Below are 19768 nucleotides of genomic sequence, written 5' to 3'. Positions count from 1 at the left end.
ATTAAGCTCGGCTAACACAAACGATATTTCTCACAGCTCCTTCTCGGTGACCACAAACTGCTCACGTTTGACAGGACACGCACATATTGAATTCTGTCAACGTCATTTATTAAAATATGGCGCGCGTCTCGTAGCTGTCACTCTGCTTATTTGTTATTTAGTTAATTGGATTTAATAATGTAATTATTAAATTTAGCTTTAGATATTGATGGCGATCAAGCCTTCAAGGGCTTGAAGAATAAAATACATACGATTAGTTTAAATTCCTTTTTTTGATCATAACGTGAACTCTAGCCTTGTGGCAGTACAAGCATTAAAGATGCAAGTATTGCATTGACCTGTTTTCATTGCTACATGGAACTTTCTCAACAACTTCGTAGCGTAGTGAATTCTGCAAGCTTAAATAATAATCATTTATTTACAGAAACACCACAGAGATTCGGTACTTACTCATACAGCGACTTGAATCAGAAAACCGTCAAATATAAAAACGATAAACGAGTGTGAAGATCGGTACTGTTTGGTTAATTCACACTGGCACACGAGTTTTATTGTTAAAAGAAGAAAATATAAATAACAGATGGACATAACAATATTACGAATGTGTATGTAGTATTTTTTTTGGAAAGAATAAAAGATTTTGTTGTTAAACTAAATATCCACTAAATTTCGCATCACCATCGCACATCTCGAACCTTAAAAAATTACCCTAATCTTAAAAAAATATTTGCTTCTAGAGCACGGAAAAATAATTTTCCAAAATGGCGGTTCACACTCCACGTTTGCCCTCATTAATTAAATCGTAAATCAATTAACGACAAGTCTCGCTTAATTAGAAGCCGCGATGTCAGGCGAACTTCGTCGTGGAACATTAAACTGAATCCATGCTTTAACACCTATAAAATATGTTTTGAAGGATCGTTTGTTATCGCGTATCTTTTGGCTACAACTTTTCGAGGAAGTTGGAACGGAAATTATATACATTTTTAGGTGCCTATACTAAAAAAAAGATTTATTAAAAAAAATGCTGTGACGTAGTAAGTAAGCATTTATATAAACATGTATCGTTTAATTACGGGAATTATGGGGAGAGTAATCATACATAATCATACTACGAAGGTTAAAAAAAAAAATTGTATTTCAATATAAAAAAGAACCTTTAATGGCTTCTTTTTTATTTTATTTTGTGTAGGGCATGTGAGGTAGTAAGTAAGCATTTATATAAACATGTATCGTTTAATTATGGGGAGAGTAATAAATCATATTTCGATGTGATCAGTTGTTTGAATTCCTTACTCCCGACTCCCGTCCTTATAATGCTCCCTTTAAGAATCATGTTCGTGTTTGTTGCGTGTTGTATAATTAGTGTGTTATCTATAAATTAATACGCAAAGCAAAAACTTTGAACCCCTTTTTACGAAAATTGCGCGGACAGAGGTGTATGAAATTTCCCACACTTATAGAGAATATAAAGGAGTGCAGAATGCTATGTTTTTTTTTAAATTATGCATTAATAATACATTTAATCGACAATAAAAATATTACACACACTACCATGTATTTGACAAACACGCGCATGCATACTATATGTTTATTGTCAAACTTTTTGCATAAAATCTGTGGTCAAATTGAGAATAGATTAATATTGTTATGAAATGAAATGGAAATGAAACGTCAACAAAAAATGCGTGCCGGTACTTAATAACTCCATGTGCGTGCCACTGTGACGTCATCTGGCCGCTAAACATGGCGGTTTTAGTGCTGCCCAGAAGATTTTAATGTTATTAGGTTTTATCGATAAACGTTCTTGGCTCATTTTATTTTAAATATTGTTGAGTATTAATTATTTGTAGAATTTATACTTTAATAGGAAGCAAGTATATTGTTATGTGCAAAGATGATGTGATTTAGATGTGTAAAATCTAAGACAAGTAAACGATATGACGATTTTTAAAATTTGCTATACTGATTTTATAAAGTTGTCGTTTGACAACTCAATGACCGCAAAACATATGTAGTACAGTGCCACCTGCCTATTTCTAGCATGCTAAATGTTATCGTCGTTTCGATGTTGCCATCTCGCTCGCACTTGCATATATTTGCCGGAAAGGGATGAAACCTTTATGTCGGTGACAAAACGTTAGCATGCTAGCTATGCTGTTTTGGATATCAAAATAAGAGTACGTGTTTTTCTTACACTACCTACCTCTTACCTACTTAATGTTTAAATTTATAATTTCAATTAATTATAGTCCAATTTCGACCAATGGGGGACCATTAGTACTCAGACGGCTAATTCCACACACAGAAAGTATTGAGAAATACCCCTTCAAACGTATTAAATAACTTTGAATATATCGCGAACGACAGGACCAAACTTATCAGCGTACATTCATTTCTGTCCAAAGTGAAATCGTAAACGTATAGTGGCGTTAAATCATGGATTCGTCCGTGTTCGAGCACTATAGAAGCGGATGTTGACGATCGATAACAACAGACAGACAGACCGAGAGGAATGTAATCTACAACACTCGTGTCGGATCAGTTCACTCGGTGACAAATGTTTCATAACATACAGGGTGTTAGGAAATCGTTAATCAAGCTCTCTTCTTCAATCCCCTCATCTCCTTTTTATCATCGCACCTCCCGCCATCGGAGCAGAGTTCATCCGTATTATATGGAACCGCTGCGCTCATCGACAGTGCGTTTCTAGAGGTCCATTTTTGCCACGTACCATCCGGCTATGGAATGAGCTCCCCTCCACGGTATTTCCTGAGCGCTGTGACATGTCCTTCTTAAAAAGAGCTCCTGGCATTGCTGAGGTCCATGGGCGACGGTAACCACTCACCACCAGGTGGGCCGTATGCTCGTCTGCCTACAAAGGCAATAAAAAAAATCCGTGTCACCAAATGCTTTTCAAATTCACTACATTCTTTAACACCGCCATTGCCGGTCCAAAATCCGGATGTGAAAGGAGGAAGGTTGGTTAAAGGTGACCTTTCCAACCGTAAAAAGTTAATGCCAAGCATCGGGCGGCGATGAAATGTCCCAAACTCTGCAAAGAATGCAGATAGGGTTACCACCAGCCCCAACGACTTAAATGCCCTTGAAATAATTAGACTCGCCAATCCGCAATGGCCAGCGTAGCGTTCTAAGGCCAATGACCTTCATGCACAAACAACAATCAAGCTAAAACAGCCTTAAATTAATTGGTGGCGTAAACTCAGACTCGTGGGTAGGATGAACTTTCGTATTTCATCCGCGAAGCAATAACGCGTTACGATTCGAAGGAAAACTTCGATCTCATATCTCAAACGGTTCGTAAACTTACATAGGACAAGGCTGGACTCGTCTATTTATCTGCAAAAAATGGTAGCAACGGATACATAATCGTGCGAGCCTCAAAATATCCCTCGCTGCCGATTAATGACGATCTCATTTTGCTATTAGTATACATTAAAAGTCGTCGTGGCCTAAAGGATAAGACGTCCGGTGCATTCGTGTTTAAGCGATGCACCGGTGTTCGAATCTCAAGCGGGTACCAATTTTTCTAATGAAATACGTACTCAACAAATGTTCACGATTGACTTCCACGGTGAAGGAATAACATTGTGTTATAAAAATCAAACCCGCAAAATTATAATTTGCGTAATTACTGGTGGTAGGAACTCTTGTGAGTCCGCGCGGGTAGGTACCACCACCCTGCCTATTTCTGCCGTGAAGCAGTAATGCGTTTCGGTTTGAAGGGTGGGGCAGCCGTTTTAACTATACATGAGACTTTAGAACTTATATCTCAAGGTGGGTGGCGCATTTACGTTGTGGATGTCTATGGGCTCCAGTAACCACTTAACTCCAGGTGGGCTGTGAGCTCGTCCGCCCATCTAAGAAATAAATAAAAAACATTAATTTTCAAAATGACAGTATTGTTTGCATCGAATTCTAAGTTGCATTGGATACGTTGCGGATAGTTCTCTAAAGGTAAACATGAGTGAACGTACTTCGGCTGGCCTCCCGAAAATCATGTACATATTGTGTACACACTCACTTAGCTTCTCCACGCTGCTAATCGATCCTAACCACGATGTAACTATCATAATGTAATCCCATTATTTCTCTCTCCAACGACATAATAACAACCGGTACTTTCATGGATCGGCACACGGATCGGATTCTGTTTGGTTATTCAATCACGACCAGAAACCCTAAAAAAATTAATGTCGTGTGTAAAATGAGGGGTAAAACAAGCGGTCGATCGCCCACGCGCTGGCCAGACTAAAAATAATCTTCCACAGGTCCGCAGCCACATGGAACCTTGAAGACGATTGAGAACAGAGAGATATAGGATGCCTTTATGGTTGAATCAATTTAGGAAAATACATTTCAGAGACGATCTTCAACAATGAAGAATATGTGCTCTGACCAACATTTTTTTGTCTGTCAGTATTCTTGGGTCAAAAAAAAGTGCCATGTTATACGAAATTGTAATTTGTATTGAAATTGTAAATTGTATCGTTCCGCTGCGAATGTTTATTTGTCTTTATGCTTCGAAATCGATACCAATAAAGGCTTAAATTAATACTTTATAATATTTATTGAAGTGAAAACTTCTTTAGAATCGTTGTGATTTCAAACCGGATGCAACGGAAAAAACGACAGGTAAGAGACACAAATACAAAAATGTGTAGGATGAAGCCAGCAAAGAATGAGACAGAAATATACATACTATTTAATACAGCGCCATCTGTGAGATTTTTTAATACTAACGTGTGTATGAAAGCTCTTGTAGTGAATTTTAATTTAGGATTATACGTGAAATTAAAATATCAATTCACAGAAGGCGCTACCTTACAATTATTTACTAATGACAAAATTTTACATACTTAAGACGTTTAGGATAATTGTATTTTAATTTTGGAAGGTTTCACTTCTACCACGTGTGAATTGCACACATGTTTTTTTTTTATTGCGAAGATGGGTGAATGAGCTAATGGTACTGATGTACATGTACACTGTTTTGGTACACTGTGTTGTCAGTTTTTGATGAAATAAAAATAGCGTTAAGACAAAGTGAATGATTGAAAAAACTCCTGAATTCATGAAATTGCCTCGATTGTCTAGTGAATAGTTAGTGTGCCGAACTGCCGATATCGGGTACGGGGTTCGAATTTTAGTGGTGCTTTGTATATACCAACGAGTTTTCGACTATTATGTTCCTATAGTATCTACCTATACTGAATACCGATGGTTTTGTACATTAAGGCAAACATTGCGAGGAAACTTGTAAGACTGCCCTATCTTCAATACATCATATAGTTGAAACTATAGATGTATAAAATACAACAATTATAGGTAGATAATGAAAATAAATAATAAAAAAAAACTGATTGTCGCTACATACTACTAGTAACGTATAATAGAGTACTTTAATACAATTTTATTGTAAAATAGAAATAATATTATTTTATAGTTTGAAATGATTAACTATTCACACTTCATTCATTTCATTCATTTGATTGAACGAGAACTGAACGCATCACTATTACTTTAAATATGGCAACATTATTTTACAGTGACATTAGCTGTCAGTTGGCTTCGTCTAATTATTATTTTTTAAGAGATTTTATGACCTGGTAACTGAAACCTTTAAGTCATGTCTTATTTTAATTTATATGATTCATATTTTTATAAAAAATGACACTGCTGAAGTTTATAAGCACTGGTGACCACTTATCATGAGCCGGGTTGTGTGCTCGTCTGCTGTTGAGTGCAATAAAAATTTTCGAGACCCTTTCTATTATTTAGATGTAATATTAATGTACATTTAATTTGGATTAAAAGATAAATTTACATTTTATGTTTGCATGTGTATGTTTATAATTCATTTGCATGTAACGAACATCAGTTTCTTTTGTAACAAAATGCAAACTAATGGTTTGTAATGAATGTAATTAACTTTAAGATGATTTTCTTTCAATCTGCTGTTTGTTTCATCTAGTATTACCAAAGCTAAAGCATCAGAAACGTCAGAATAGAAATAATTTAGATAAAGAATAAAAGTATAACTATTGTAATCATGTCTAAGATTACTATAAGTGTCATTAAGTACAAACTATCAATATTTAAGAGTACTTTAAATCATCATTACATTTTTTAAACATTTTTTGTTTTTTTTTTTATTTTTCAAATCATGTAACAAAATGTTTGTGCAGAACAAAATGTCACATGTTATGAACATGATTGTGGGTTAATCGTTTCTTAAATTTCTAAATGTTTATAAGAATGCTAAGAATAATTTAGTATTCACTTTAGTGTGTGTATTATCTCTACAATGCTAGTTTAAATGACAATTATTGTATGACGAAGCATAGGTAAGTATTTATAGATGTAATATTTTCATACAAGGTCATGATCTGTCACGATCAACTTTAAGCAAGAACTGCTATCATTAAGAAACAAATTTATTAAATTTAATTCAAATTGTCTACTATGTTTATAATGGAAAGCTGACATGTTTATATTTCGCACAAATGACTTAATTGACATTGAATGATTTGATTATCTAGACTTAATTAACTTTTAGATAACTTTCGATTTAATGTTAATAAGTACGCTAGTAGGATTAATCTAGAGGAGTTATTGTTATTCGAAGTTTTATACAATTGTACGTTCATACAATCTTTTAACCGAAAATTGTTTGTAATATAGGGAAATTAAATAGCTTACAGAGAATTACAGCTTTTTATTTAAAAAAACTGTTTTCTCTCTGTATGAAAAGATCTTATCGATTAGAATGCTGAACACAATCAAACATTCCTTAATATCTCATAAGTACTACCGGGAATTCCAGCGATTCTAAACGATAAGATTTTTTCATAAAGAGAGTTATTAAAAATATTAAAATTACTAAAAAAGCCACCTGGTGGGGGGTAGGGAGACTAATAATCGACCGTAGCGACGCCTGCTGGACCGGGCTTTAACTAAAGCAAAAATAAAAATGAGAGTTGCGCATCTATCTCTAATATATTAAGTGTATAATCTATGATTAAGCCTGTCATCGAAGCTCCGAAAACAACGTGACGTTATTAAATCACATCCAACGGGCGGGATTTGCTTGAGATTATTAAGCATCAAAGGATTTCCATATTTAAAATTAATCTATCAACAGATTTAGAATTGGAGTTACTTCCTCGAGGAAAACGTCAGTTTTTACTTCTTGAAGACGTTATTTATTTGACTTACGTCTTCGATCGGGGATCGAGATGTGAATTTTTGAATTTGTCGACTACCGCATTTCATTGGTTGTTCCATTTTATTGGCAGAATTGATCGTGTTTCCAGGATTTCTGCCACTAAGAAATAGCGATTCGATTTTAAGGACAGTGTGTCCTGTTACACAAAAACAATCCTTGTTACCATCGTCCTCAAATATTTACGTTATACCATGGCTTAATTATCGAAGAGGTAAAACATGTCAAAAAGTGATTATTATTTTTCTTCACCTATTCATTGGTAGACTAAGAGGCTATTCTAGATATGCCCGGACGGGTAGGTGAGCTTACGGGCTCAATTTGAGACAATTTGCTAACACTAGCCCTAACAGGAGCAGTGCTTCGCAGAATCTACCACCGGATCAGAAACGCGACCCACTGAGAAGATCCGGCGAGAAACTCAGTGGGCTGTGTCTGTGGGTTAGTTTACTCACCGAACCCTTCGTCGCAAGCGACTCGAGTTCTAGGAGAACTGGTGGCTTTCAAGTAGTATTTATGGGCTTGTTCATCCCGACAAAAAGTAAAAAAAATATTATGACATCTCGCAAAATGCGCTAAAACGAAAAAAAAAACAACAAAAAAGAAACGAATAAAATCAACCCATTGTCCCGATGCTCGAGTTCTCTCGTCGGTATAAACAAACGCTTACCGCCTTTGCACGAATGTCGTTTTAAAAGCCCACATGGTTTCGATCGAAAATAAGTGGAAAAAATATACTCACATATGAAAAAGCGACAAAAAACGCAAAAGATATTTATTATAGGGACGGACGTGTTGTTGCAAATGGTGCACAGTTAGAATTGAACATTTTGCTTGGGGTATACCGCTATAAAACCGATATCACACAGCCTTATCGATTACCGACATAACCCATAGACATAGCCCACTGCGTTTCTCGCTGGATCTTCTCAGTGGGTCGCGTTTCCGATTCGATGGTAGATTCTGCGAAGCACTGCTCTTGCTAGGAGGCCAGTGTTAGCAACACTACCGGTTTGAGCCCCGTGAGCTCACCTGCACGCTAGGGTGAAGCTGAAATAGCCTCTCAAGGCTATCATCAGCATACGTAGAAAAAAAAAAAGATTACCAAACATTGTGCATAAAGTTTTCATTTTGTTAAATAAAAACTGTGATCTACATGCACATTCGAGCGTCTAATATATATATTTTATAGCCCTTGTAGGCAGACGAGCATACGGCCGACCTAATGGTGAGTGGTTACCGTCGCTTATGGACTTCAGGAATGCCAGAGGCAGAGCCAAGCCGCTGCATACCGCTTAATACTCTCCACAAGCCTTGTTTGAAGAAGGAGGTCATAGCGCTCGGGAAAGATCGTAGAGGGGAGCTCATTTCAAAGTCGGAAACGGCACATAATATGCGTACGATATTATTGGCACTTTATTACTCACTAACAAAGTTAATCAGCTTGACTAGAGTCTTCTATTTTTAGTACCTACATGGCGTGTTTATGAAGTTGTCAGGTACATTTTTTTCGAATGAAATACGACCTTAATCCATATCACGAGTGAGTTCCGCGATGAAGTAAGAATAGCACCGTGTAACACCAAACCAGTGTCAACATGGGTGGTGATATTCACGCTTTCTTTTTTGCGAATGAGGGATCACTGGTCGCCCAGAGGCCTTTCCAATTTCACCAGGACAGGTGGGCGAGTAAAGACTCAGCCAGGAGGGGATTATTCACGTCTGTGGGCTACAATAACCGTTACATACAAGGAGCCTTCAGCTCGTTCATCGATTTACGAAATAAATAAACAAAGTTTTAGGGAGAACGCTCTTTAAGCCATGTTAAAAAATCTCTTGTAAATTTTTTTCTTCCAGTATTTCCATAGCGCTACATCCAGTTTTTCTAATGAAATTAAAGTTACGTCGGGCGGTGTGTACTTTCCAACAGACGTATGTCAGATAAGTCTGCTTTTTAAAATTGTGATATAATAATTTAAACATAAAAAGTAATTTTTGGTAAATATACGATAACGAACGATACGTAATCGAATCTACAAAACCCGTGACAAGCAGTTTTTTTTACTGGTTATATGAATGGACGAGCTCACAGTCCACGTGGCGTTAGGTGGTTACCGGAGCCCATAGACATCTACAACGTAAATGCCACCATTCTTCTTAAAACAAGAGTTATAAGGTCTCACTTTATAAAGCACAATAGCTGTCCCACCCTTCAAACCGAAACGCATTATTGCTCCACGGCAGAAATAGGCAGGGCGGTGATACCTACCCGTGCGGACTCACAAGAGGTCCTGCCACCAGTAAAATAAACGAAAAGCAAAATTTGCGAATGTTCCTCTATATCTTTCTATTCTAACTAGATGATGACCAAGCTTTGCTCGTTTTTTTTTTTTGATAACGCCATCTTGTTGTGTCTTTAAAGCGGTTAGTTGCCCTCAATTAAAAAAAATAGTATTATTATTCGCCATTAGATGTCGGGAAGAGTTGATTATTGAAAACACGAATAAAACAACATTTTCTGAAAATAAATCGTAGCTAGATCGATTTATCGCCCCCGAAATCCTGCGCATACTAAATTTTATGAAAATCGTTGGAGCCGTTTCCGAGATTCAGATTATATATATACAAGAATTGCTCGTTTAAAGGTATAAAATTGAAGGGAAGATATAGGCGGCATCTAATAGCCACATAAATGTTTTCGAAACACGGAACCTCACCTGCAAATGGCTTCGATTGCGCGGATTGCCGAACCACAGCCTGAGCGCTTGTAGCACCGTGTAACGGGGGGTCCGAATTGCCGGATAGCTGTGAACATTTGAAACGTATCGATTGAATCATTTTACAACAATACAAAGCTTTTTATGATTGAGTGATTACTGGTGGCCCGAAGACCTTTCCAGTTTCACCAGGACAGGTGGGCGAGCAAAGGCTCAGCCAGGAGGGGTGGGATTTGCTAACAGCTACCCGAGCGCCTCCGAAGGAGACCTAACAACTCAAGAGCAATTGCTTCGCGAATGAATCTACTACCGGATCGGAATCGCGACCCGCTGAGAAGATCCGGCGAGAAACTCAGCGGGCTGATGTATGGGCTAGGTTGCACGTTGACCTCTTTGTCGAGTTCGACGAGTACGGTTACTGAGGACAATACAAAGCTCTATCACAACTATATATCGTTTACTATTTAACCCAGCTGTATATCTTATTGTGAGTCGGCATATCGTTTTTTCGCATTAAAAGGGTACAATTTCCAAAAATATTCGAAATTGAGTTAATATGCGGAATCATTTGGTAACACCAGTATTTTACTCATAAATACTGTCAAAAGAGCGTAGTTTAGTTTTAGTTTTTTTGTTTTTAGTTTACCTATATTTTGACTACTATTAACAAAATTAATACATAATTTTATCTTACTTTAAAAGACAGATAATGTAACTGGTAAAAACTAAAAAATAAATGTTGCCAAGATGATTATTATTAAAAATATCATATGTTTAAACTTTTAAAACACTCTTCTGTAAAATTTAGTAAGTTTTGAAATTATACAGTTTTAATGCGAGAAGACGATATATTGATACATTATATGGCCTGCAGACCGTGCTCAGTGGTGTAGATTGGGAGAGGCCTATGTCCAGCAGTGGACGACTGTGGGCTGTTGATGATGATGATGATGATGATGGCCTATTTCTGCCGCTAAGCAAGGCGGGAAAAACAGTGTATTGACATTTGAGGCCGTCAGCGCAAAAAAAAATTTACCATTACAATATTTCGTAGGCAAAAAAAAACGCGATAAAATGATGTTTACAAAGTCATCTGTTATCTATGGATTGAAACTAGGGATAGGTCGAATTTGCATCAAAATTTATTATGTTTTATATAAATTGCAATACATAAGCATGGATATGAATTGTGGGTTAGACTACTTTTGCGCTGACGGCCTCATTTGAGAGAAGCATAACCTCAAGATAATTTTAGATCGTTATGTGTTTCGAAGTCGTTGTGGCCTAAAGGATAAGACGTCCGGTGCATTCGTATGTAGCGATGCACCGGTGTTCGAATCCCACAGGCGGGTACCAATTTTTCCAATGAAATACGTACTCAACAAATGTTCACGATTGACTTCCACGGTGAAGGAATAACATCGTGTAATATAAATCAAACCCGCAAAATTATAAGTTGCGTAATCACTGGTGGTAGGACCTCTTGGGAGTCCGCACGGGTAGGTACCACCACCCCGCCTATTTCCGCCGTGAAGCAGTAATGCGTTTCGGTTCGAAGGGTGGAGTAGCCGTTGTAACTATACTGAGATCTTAGAACTTATATCTCGAGGTGGGTGGCGCCTTTACGTTGTAGATGTCTATGGGCTCCAGTAACCACTTAACACTAGGTGGGCTGTGAGCTCGTCCATCCATCTAAGCAATAAAAAAAAATTCATTTAAAATGAAACGTAAAAGTCTAGAATTTTTTTATAGAAAAATAGACGACAGCACAAAATTCAAGTGTGGACGAATAAGCATTAGTCGTCCGTGACCTCGCGAAAACTGTAGAGGTTTTCGTAACGTCAAAACCAATGACAGTAAAAAACGCGGGAGCTCAAAGCGTAAAAGAAGTTTAAATATGACTAAGATTCGTGAAAACCGAAGAATATACTAGAACAATGAAGTTTAAACTTGAAATTCAGATCTCGAGTTGGATAGAACTTTACAAAGAAGCGTATTATCGTGAGATAATTTATATTGAAAAAAAAAAACTTGTAATATAATTTCACTCATCAGTATGTAATAAAATTTCTTTATCAATCAAATTCGATCAATACACGCTTCATTAGTTCGATTCTCAATTCGTATGGAAAATCGAATTCAATTCTTCATAACCACAAATCCGTGAATTCTCTATTGAATCGAAAATTGTTAAGATCCTGGGTGAGAATTTTCGATCGCAGCTTATTTTATATGATTATCATTTTCTTTCCTAGACTGAGGTATAGAGACCATCTGGAGGTGTTGTTTTTTGCTCACATGTGAATTAGGAGAACTAACATTTTTTTATTATTTAGATAGGTGAACGAGCTCACAGTCCAACTGATGTTAAGTGGATGATGTTAACGCGTCCGTTTATCTTCCACCGGATAAGATCGTTCTAAGCAGTGATATCGAGGCGCTGCTCGGCATGGGGAGCTCTGTCATTCTGGCGGGCGACCTAAATTGTAAACACATTAGGTGGAACTCACACACCACAACCCCGAATGGCAGGCGGCTTGACGCGTTAGTCGATAATCTCGCCTTCGATATCGTCGCTCCGCTAATCCCGACTCACTACCCGCTAAATATCGCGCATCGCCCGGATATACTCGACATAGCGTTATTAAAAAACGTAACTCTGCGCTTACACTCGATCGAAGTAGCTTCAGAGTTAGATTCAGACCACCGTCCCGTCGTTATGAAGCTCGGTCGCGCTCCCGATTCCGTTCCCGTCACGAGGACTGTGGTGGATTGGCACACGCTGGGCATCAGCCTGGCTGAATCTGATCGCTACCGTTTAGCCCGGACTCTACCCCGTCTCCTCAGGATACCGCTGAAGCCATAGACATCTTAACGTCACACATCACCTCGACATTAGATAGGTCATCGAAACAAGTTGTAGCGGAGGACTTCCTTCACCGCTTCAAATTGTCCGACGATATTAGGGAACTCCTTAGAGCTAAGAACGCCTCGATACGCGCCTACGACAGGTATCCTACCGCGGAAAATCGTATTCGAATGCGTGCCCTACAACGCGACGTAAAGTCTCGCATCGCCAAAGTCCGAGATGCCAGATGGTCTGATTTCTTAGAAGGACTCGCGCCCTCCCAAAGGTCTTACTACCGCTTAGCTCGTACTCTCAAATCGGATACGGTAGTAACTATGCCCCCCCTCGTAGGCCCCTCAGGCCGACTCACGGCGTTCGATGATGACGAAAAAGCAGAGCTGTTGGCCGATACATTGCAAACCCAGTGCCATTCCGATAGAGGCACCCGTCACGTGCGGACGTGCTCATCGTCCACTCGATCGCCCGGTCTTTGTTCGCCCGGCTTTTGTTAGCCCGGCCATTGTTCGCGCGGCCTGTGTTCGTGATACATCTGCCGACCAAGTGTGTTTCCTGGAAGCTTTTATTTGTTTTGTTTTAGTTATTTTTGTGTTCGTGGAACATTTGCCGACAAAGTGGTTTCCTGCAAGTATTTATTTGTTTTGTTTCTTTTTGTAATTTCTGTTTTGTTGTGCTTTTTCTTTGTCCTGTAGTAATCGCGCCGCATTGCCACCTGTGTTCAATAGAACCGCTCAGGTCCGAGAAGTTGGGGCCTCGCCGCAAGGCGAGTGTTTTCAAGACCCGGGGCCGCCCCACCTGGGTACTCAGCGATCATGGACGCTGTATTCGCGGAATTCCTCCGACTTCGCCACCCACAGCTCGCCTCGGAGTTTCTGGCCTTCAAGGCCAATCACACTGCGAGCCCTCTCGAGGACTCCGCCGCGCTCGCTGCTCCTGCGTCGCCTGTACCTGCGTGCAGAGCTTCTGCATTGAGCACCGCAGCCTCTGTCGTGCCTGCCGCTCCCGTGTCGCCTATACTGGCGAGAAAAGCTGCTGCGTCGTCCGCCGTGACCATCGTTTCAGCTGAGCGATCATCCGCGGCCTCCGTCGCGCCCTCTAAAACACCTACACTTGCTCGTAGGTCGCCTGCACCCGCCTCCTCGTGCTCCGACTCTGACTCGGACATGGAGGTCGACCTCGCCCCCGCCTCATCGACGGATGGATTCACCCTGGTACAGAAGGGTAAGAAGCGTGCCGCGGAGTCTCGAGCTCCCGCGGCCGCTAAAATTAGCAAAGCCGTGAACGCGTCGCGCCCCCGCCCTCAGACTCCCGTTGCGCCCCCAGCCCGTGCCACTCCGTCGCCGCGTCCGGTGGCACAAAATAAAACCCAGACCCCTCCCCCGGTTATCCTTCAGGAGAAGGCAGCTTGGGATCGAGTTTGCCTGGCCCTTAAGGCCAAAAATATAAATTTCACGAATGCCCGTAACCTCGCGAACGGCATTCAAATTAAGGTTCAAACACCCGACGACCATAGGGCCCTCTCTTCTTACCTCCGTAAGGAACGTATAAGTTTCCATACTTATACGCTCCAGGAGGAGCGCGAACTCCGCGTTGTAATACGCGGAATCCCTAAAGAGTTAGATGTAGAGCTCGTCAAGGCCGATCTGTTAGAACAGGGCTTTCCAGTGAATTCTGTGCACCGTATGCACACCGGTCGCGGTAGGGAGCCATATAATATGGTTCTAGTCACCCTCCAGCCTACCCCCGAGGGTAAGAAAATCTTCAACACACAGACCGTCTGTAGGCTCTCCGGTATCGCCGTCGAAGCCCCCCATAAAAAAGGCACTCCTAGCCAGTGCCATAACTGTCAATTGTACGGGCACTCTTCCCGTAACTGTCACGCGCGCCCCCGATGTGTTAAGTGTTTGGGCGATCACGCCACGACCCTCTGCGCTCGCGACCAAAAAACCGCGACGGAACCGCCTAGCTGCGTCCTGTGTCGAACACAGGGTCACCCCGCGAATTACCGTGGTTGCCCCCGAGCTCCTAAAATAAATCGCCGCGTCGCCCGCCAAAACCGCCTCCGAGCTTCCGGCCCAGACATCAAAGCCTCGGCACCCTCTGCGTCGCAGGCTAAGCCAGCGTTCGTTCCGGCGGCGGTGCCCAGTGTCTCGGCCTGGGCAAAACCGCTGCCGTACACGAACACGGCTACAACTCCCTCCTCCGCGATTCGTCCCGCCCCCGCGACTCGTCCCTCTCCCGCGACTTGCCCTCCGACCGCGTCCGAAAATCTCGCTTTAGCGATCGACTTCTTTCAGTCGATCAACTTTGAGCGCGTTAACGCTTTGGGCGACGCCATTCGCGCTGCCTCCACTGCACAACACTTTATCGCCGTTGTGCAGGAATACGCCGACGTATACGCGTCATTAAATACGTACGTCCTCCCCTCACTCCGCCGGTAATCAATGGCGTATATAAGTAGAATAAAGCCCCTATCCGTAACGATAGGATTTTTTAACGCTTACGGTCTCGCAAATCAACGTGATCAGGTTTCTGACTTTTTGCGTGACCATCAAATTGATATCTTTTTAGTGCAGGAGACCCTACTTAAGCCCGCGCGCCGTGACCCTAAAATCGCGAACTATAACATGGTCAGGAACGACAGGCTCTCTGCCCGTGGTGGTGGTACCGTCATTTACTATAGAAGAGCCCTGCATTGCGTCCCGCTCGATCCTCCCGCGCTCGCTAATATCGAAGCATCAGTGTGCCGAATCTCACTGACGGGACACGCGCCGATCGTTATCGCGTCCGTTTATCTTCCACCGGATAAGATCGTTCTAAGCAGTGATATCGAGGCGCTGCTCGGTATGGGGAGCTCTGTCATTCTGGCGGGCGACCTAAATTGTAAACACATCAGGTGGAACTCACACACCACAACCCCGAATGGCAGGCGGCTTGACGCGTTAGTCGATGATCTCGCCTTCGATATCGTCGCTCCGCTAACCCCGACTCACTACCCGCTAAATATCGCGCATCGCCCGGATATACTCGACATAGCGTTATTAAAAAACGTAACTCTGCGCTTACACTCGATCGAAGTAGTTTCAGAGTTAGATTCAGACCACCGTCCCGTCGTTATGAAGCTCGGTCGCGCTCCCGATTCCGTTCCCGTCACGAGGACTGTGGTGGATTGGCACACGCTGGGCATCAGCCTGGCTGAATCTGATCCACCATCGCTCCCGTTTAACCCGGACTCTACCCCGTCTCCTCAGGATACCGCTGAAGCCATAGACATCTTAACGTCACACATCACCTCGACATTAGATAGGTCATCGAAACAAGTTGTAGCGGAGGACTTCCTTCACCGCTTCAAATTGTCCGACGATATTAGGGAACTCCTTAGAGCTAAGAACGCCTCGATACGCGCCTACGACAGGTATCCTACCGCGGAAAATCGTATTCGAATGCGTGCCCTACAACGCGACGTAAAGTCTCGCATCGCCGAAGTCCGAGATGCCAGATGGTCTGATTTCTTAGAAGGACTCGCGCCCTCCCAAAGGTCTTACTACCGCTTAGCTCGTACTCTCAAATCGGATACGGTAGTAACTATGCCCCCCCTCGTAGGCCCCTCAGGCCGACTCGCGGCGTTCGATGATGACGAAAAAGCAGAGCTGCTGGCCGATACATTGCAAACCCAGTGCACGCCCAGCACTCAATCCGTGGACCCTGTTCATGTAGAATTAGTAGACAGTGAGGTAGAACGCAGAGCCTCCTTGCCACCATCGGATGCGTTACCACCCGTCACCCCGATAGAAGTTAAAGACTTGATCAAAGACCTACGTCCTCGCAAGGCTCCCGGTTCCGACGGTATATCTAACCGCGTTATTAAACTTCTACCCGTCCAACTCATCGTGATGTTGGCATCTATTTTCAATGCCGCTATGGCGAACTGTATCTTTCCCGCGGTGTGGAAAGAAGCGGACGTTATCGGCATACATAAACCCGGTAAACCAAAAAATCATCCGACGAGCTACCGCCCGATTAGCCTCCTCATGTCTCTAGGCAAACTGTATGAGCGTCTGCTCTACAAACGCCTCAGAGACTTCGTCTCATCCAAGGGCATTCTCATCGATGAACAATTCGGATTCCGTACAAATCACTCATGCGTTCAACAGGTGCACCGCCTCACGGAGCACATTCTTGTGGGGCTTAATCGACCAAAACCGTTATATACGGGAGCTCTCTTCTTCGACGTCGCAAAAGCGTTCGACAAAGTCTGGCACAATGGTTTGATTTTCAAACTATTTAACATGGGCGTGCCGGATAGTCTCGTGCTCATCATACGGGACTTCTTGTCGAACCGCTCTTTTCGATATCGAGTCGAGGGAACCCGCTCCTCCCCACGACCTCTCACAGCTGGAGTCCCGCAAGGCTCTGTCCTCTCACCCCTCCTATTTAGCTTATTCGTCAACGATATTCCCCGGTCGCCGCCGACCCATTTAGCTTTATTCGCCGACGACACGACTGTTTACTATTCTAGTAGAAATAAGTCCCTAATCGCGAAGAAGCTTCAGAGCGCAGCCCTAGCCCTAGGACAGTGGTTCCGAAAATGGCGCATAGACATCAACCCAGCGAAAAGTACTGCGGTGCTATTTCAGAGGGGAAGCTCCACACGGATTTCCTCCCGGATTAGGAGAAGGAATCTCACACCCCCGATTACTCTCTTTAGACAACCCATACCCTGGGCCAGGAAGGTCAAGTACCTGGGCGTTACCCTGGATGCATCGATGACATTCCGCCCGCATATAAAATCAGTCCGTGACCGTGCCGCGTTTATTCTCGGTAGACTCTACCCCATGATCTGTAAGCGGAGTAAAATGTCCCTTCGGAACAAGGTGACACTTTACAAAACTTGCATAAGGCCCGTCATGACTTACGCGAGTGTGGTGTTCGCTCACGCGGCCCGCACACACATAGACACCCTCCAATCCCTACAATCCCGCTTTTGCAGGTTAGCTGTCGGGGCTCCGTGGTTCGTGAGGAACGTTGACCTACACGACGACCTGGGCCTCGAATCAATTCGGAAATACATGAAGTCAGCGTCGGAACGATACTTCGATAAGGCTATGCGTCATGATAATCGCCTTATCGTTGCCGCCGCTGACTACTCCCCGAATCCTGATCATGCAGGAGCCAGTCACCGTCGACGCCCTAGACACGTCCTTACGGATCCATCAGATCCAATAACCTTTGCATTAGATGCCTTCAGCTCTAATACTAGGGGCAGGCTTAGGGACCCCGGTAACCGTACTCGTCGAACTCGACAAAGAGGTCGACGTGCAACCTAACCCATGCATCAGCCCGCTGAGTTTCTCGCCGGATCTTCTCAGCGGGTCGCGATTCCGATCCGGTAGTAGATTCATTCGCGAAACAATTGCTCTTGAGTTGTTAGGTCTCCTTCGGAGGCGCTCGGGCAGTTGTTAGCAAATCCCACCCCTCTTGGCTGAGCCTTTGCTCGCCCACCTGTCCTGGTGAAGCTGGAAAGGCCTTCGGGCCACCAGTAAACTTTCAATCATAAAAAAAAAAAAAAAAAAAAAAACCCAGTGCACGCCCAGCACTCAATCCGTGGACCCTGTGCATGTAGAATTAGTAGACAGTGAGGTAGAACGCAGAGCCTCCTTGCCACCCTCTGATGTGTTACCACCCGTCACCCCGATGGAAGTTAAAGACTTGATCAAAGACCTACGTCCTCGCAAGGCTCCCGGTTCCGACGGTATATCCAACCGCGTTATTAAACTTCTACCCGTCCAACTCATCGTGATGTTGGCATCTATTTTCAATGCCGCTATGGCGAACTGTATCTTTCCCGCGGTGTGGAAAGAAGCGGACGTTATCGGCATACATAAACCCGGTAAACCAAAAAATCATCCGACGAGCTACCGCCCGATTAGCCTCCTCATGTCTCTAGGCAAACTGTATGAGCGTCTGCTCTACAAACGCCTCAGAGACTTCGTCTCATCCAAGGGCATTCTCATCGATGAACAATTCGGATTCCGTACAAATCACTCATGCGTTCAACAGGTGCACCGCCTCACGGAGCACATTCTTGTGGGGCTTAATCGACCAAAACCGTTATACACGGGAGCTCTCTTCTTCGACGTCGCAAAAGCGTTCGACAAAGTCTGGCACAACGGTTTGATTTTCAAACTATTCAACATGGGCGTGCCGGATAGTCTCGTGCTCATCATACGGGACTTCTTGTCGAACCGCTCTTTTCGATATCGAGTCGAGGGAACCCGCTCCTCCCCACGACCTCTCACAGCTGGAGTCCCGCAAGGCTCTGTCCTCTCACCCCTCCTATTTAGCTTATTCGTTAACGATATTCCCCGGTCGCCGCCGACCCATTTAGCTTTATTCGCCGACGACACGACTGTTTACTATTCCAGTAGAAACAAGTCCCTAATCGCGAAGAAGCTTCAGAGCGCAGCCCTAGCCCTAGGACAGTGGTTCCGAAAATGGCGCATAGACATCAACCCAGCGAAAAGTACTGCGGTGCTCTTTCAGAGGGGAAGCTCCACACGGATTTCCTCCCGTATTAGGAGGAGGAATCTCACACCCCCGATTACTCTCTTTAGTCAATCCATACCCTGGGCCAGGAAGGTCAAGTACCTGGGCGTTACCCTGGATGCATCGATGACATTCCGCCCGCATATAAAATCAGTCCGTGACCGTGCCGCGTTTATTCTCGGTAGACTCTACCCCATGATTTGTAAGCGGAGTAAAATGTCCCTTCGGAACAAGGTGACACTTTACAAAACTTGCATAAGGCCCGTCATGACTTACGCGAGTGTGGTGTTCGCTCACGCGGCCCGCACGCACATAGACACCCTTCAATCTCTACAATCCCGCTTTTGCAGGTTAGCCGTCGGAGCTCCGTGGTTCGTGAGGAACGTTGACCTA

The 19768-nt window shown here is 43.0% G+C and overlaps 1 protein-coding gene and 1 long non-coding RNA gene across 2 annotated transcripts in view; one reads left to right on the top strand and one right to left on the bottom strand.

Moving 5' to 3' along the window:
• LOC101736032 (E3 ubiquitin-protein ligase MARCHF8) overlaps positions 1-19768 on the bottom strand; it is a 28772-nt gene that overhangs the window by 4898 nt on the left and 4106 nt on the right. Inside the window, exon 3 of the mRNA XM_004923401.4 lies at positions 9964-10051. Within this exon, the coding sequence (XP_004923458.1) occupies positions 9964-10051 (88 nt within the window). The remainder of the gene's footprint in view (positions 1-9963; positions 10052-19768) is intronic.
• Positions 114-1273, top strand: LOC110386940 (uncharacterized). Its single transcript, XR_002431943.3, has 2 exons — positions 114-179; positions 425-1273. It is a non-coding gene; the product is annotated as an uncharacterized LOC110386940 (long non-coding RNA).

This window comes from Bombyx mori, chromosome 28 (assembly GCF_030269925.1).
Source record: "Bombyx mori chromosome 28, ASM3026992v2".
NCBI lineage: Eukaryota > Metazoa > Arthropoda > Insecta > Lepidoptera > Bombycidae > Bombyx > Bombyx mori.
This window is presented reverse-complemented; position numbering and strand designations above follow the sequence as displayed.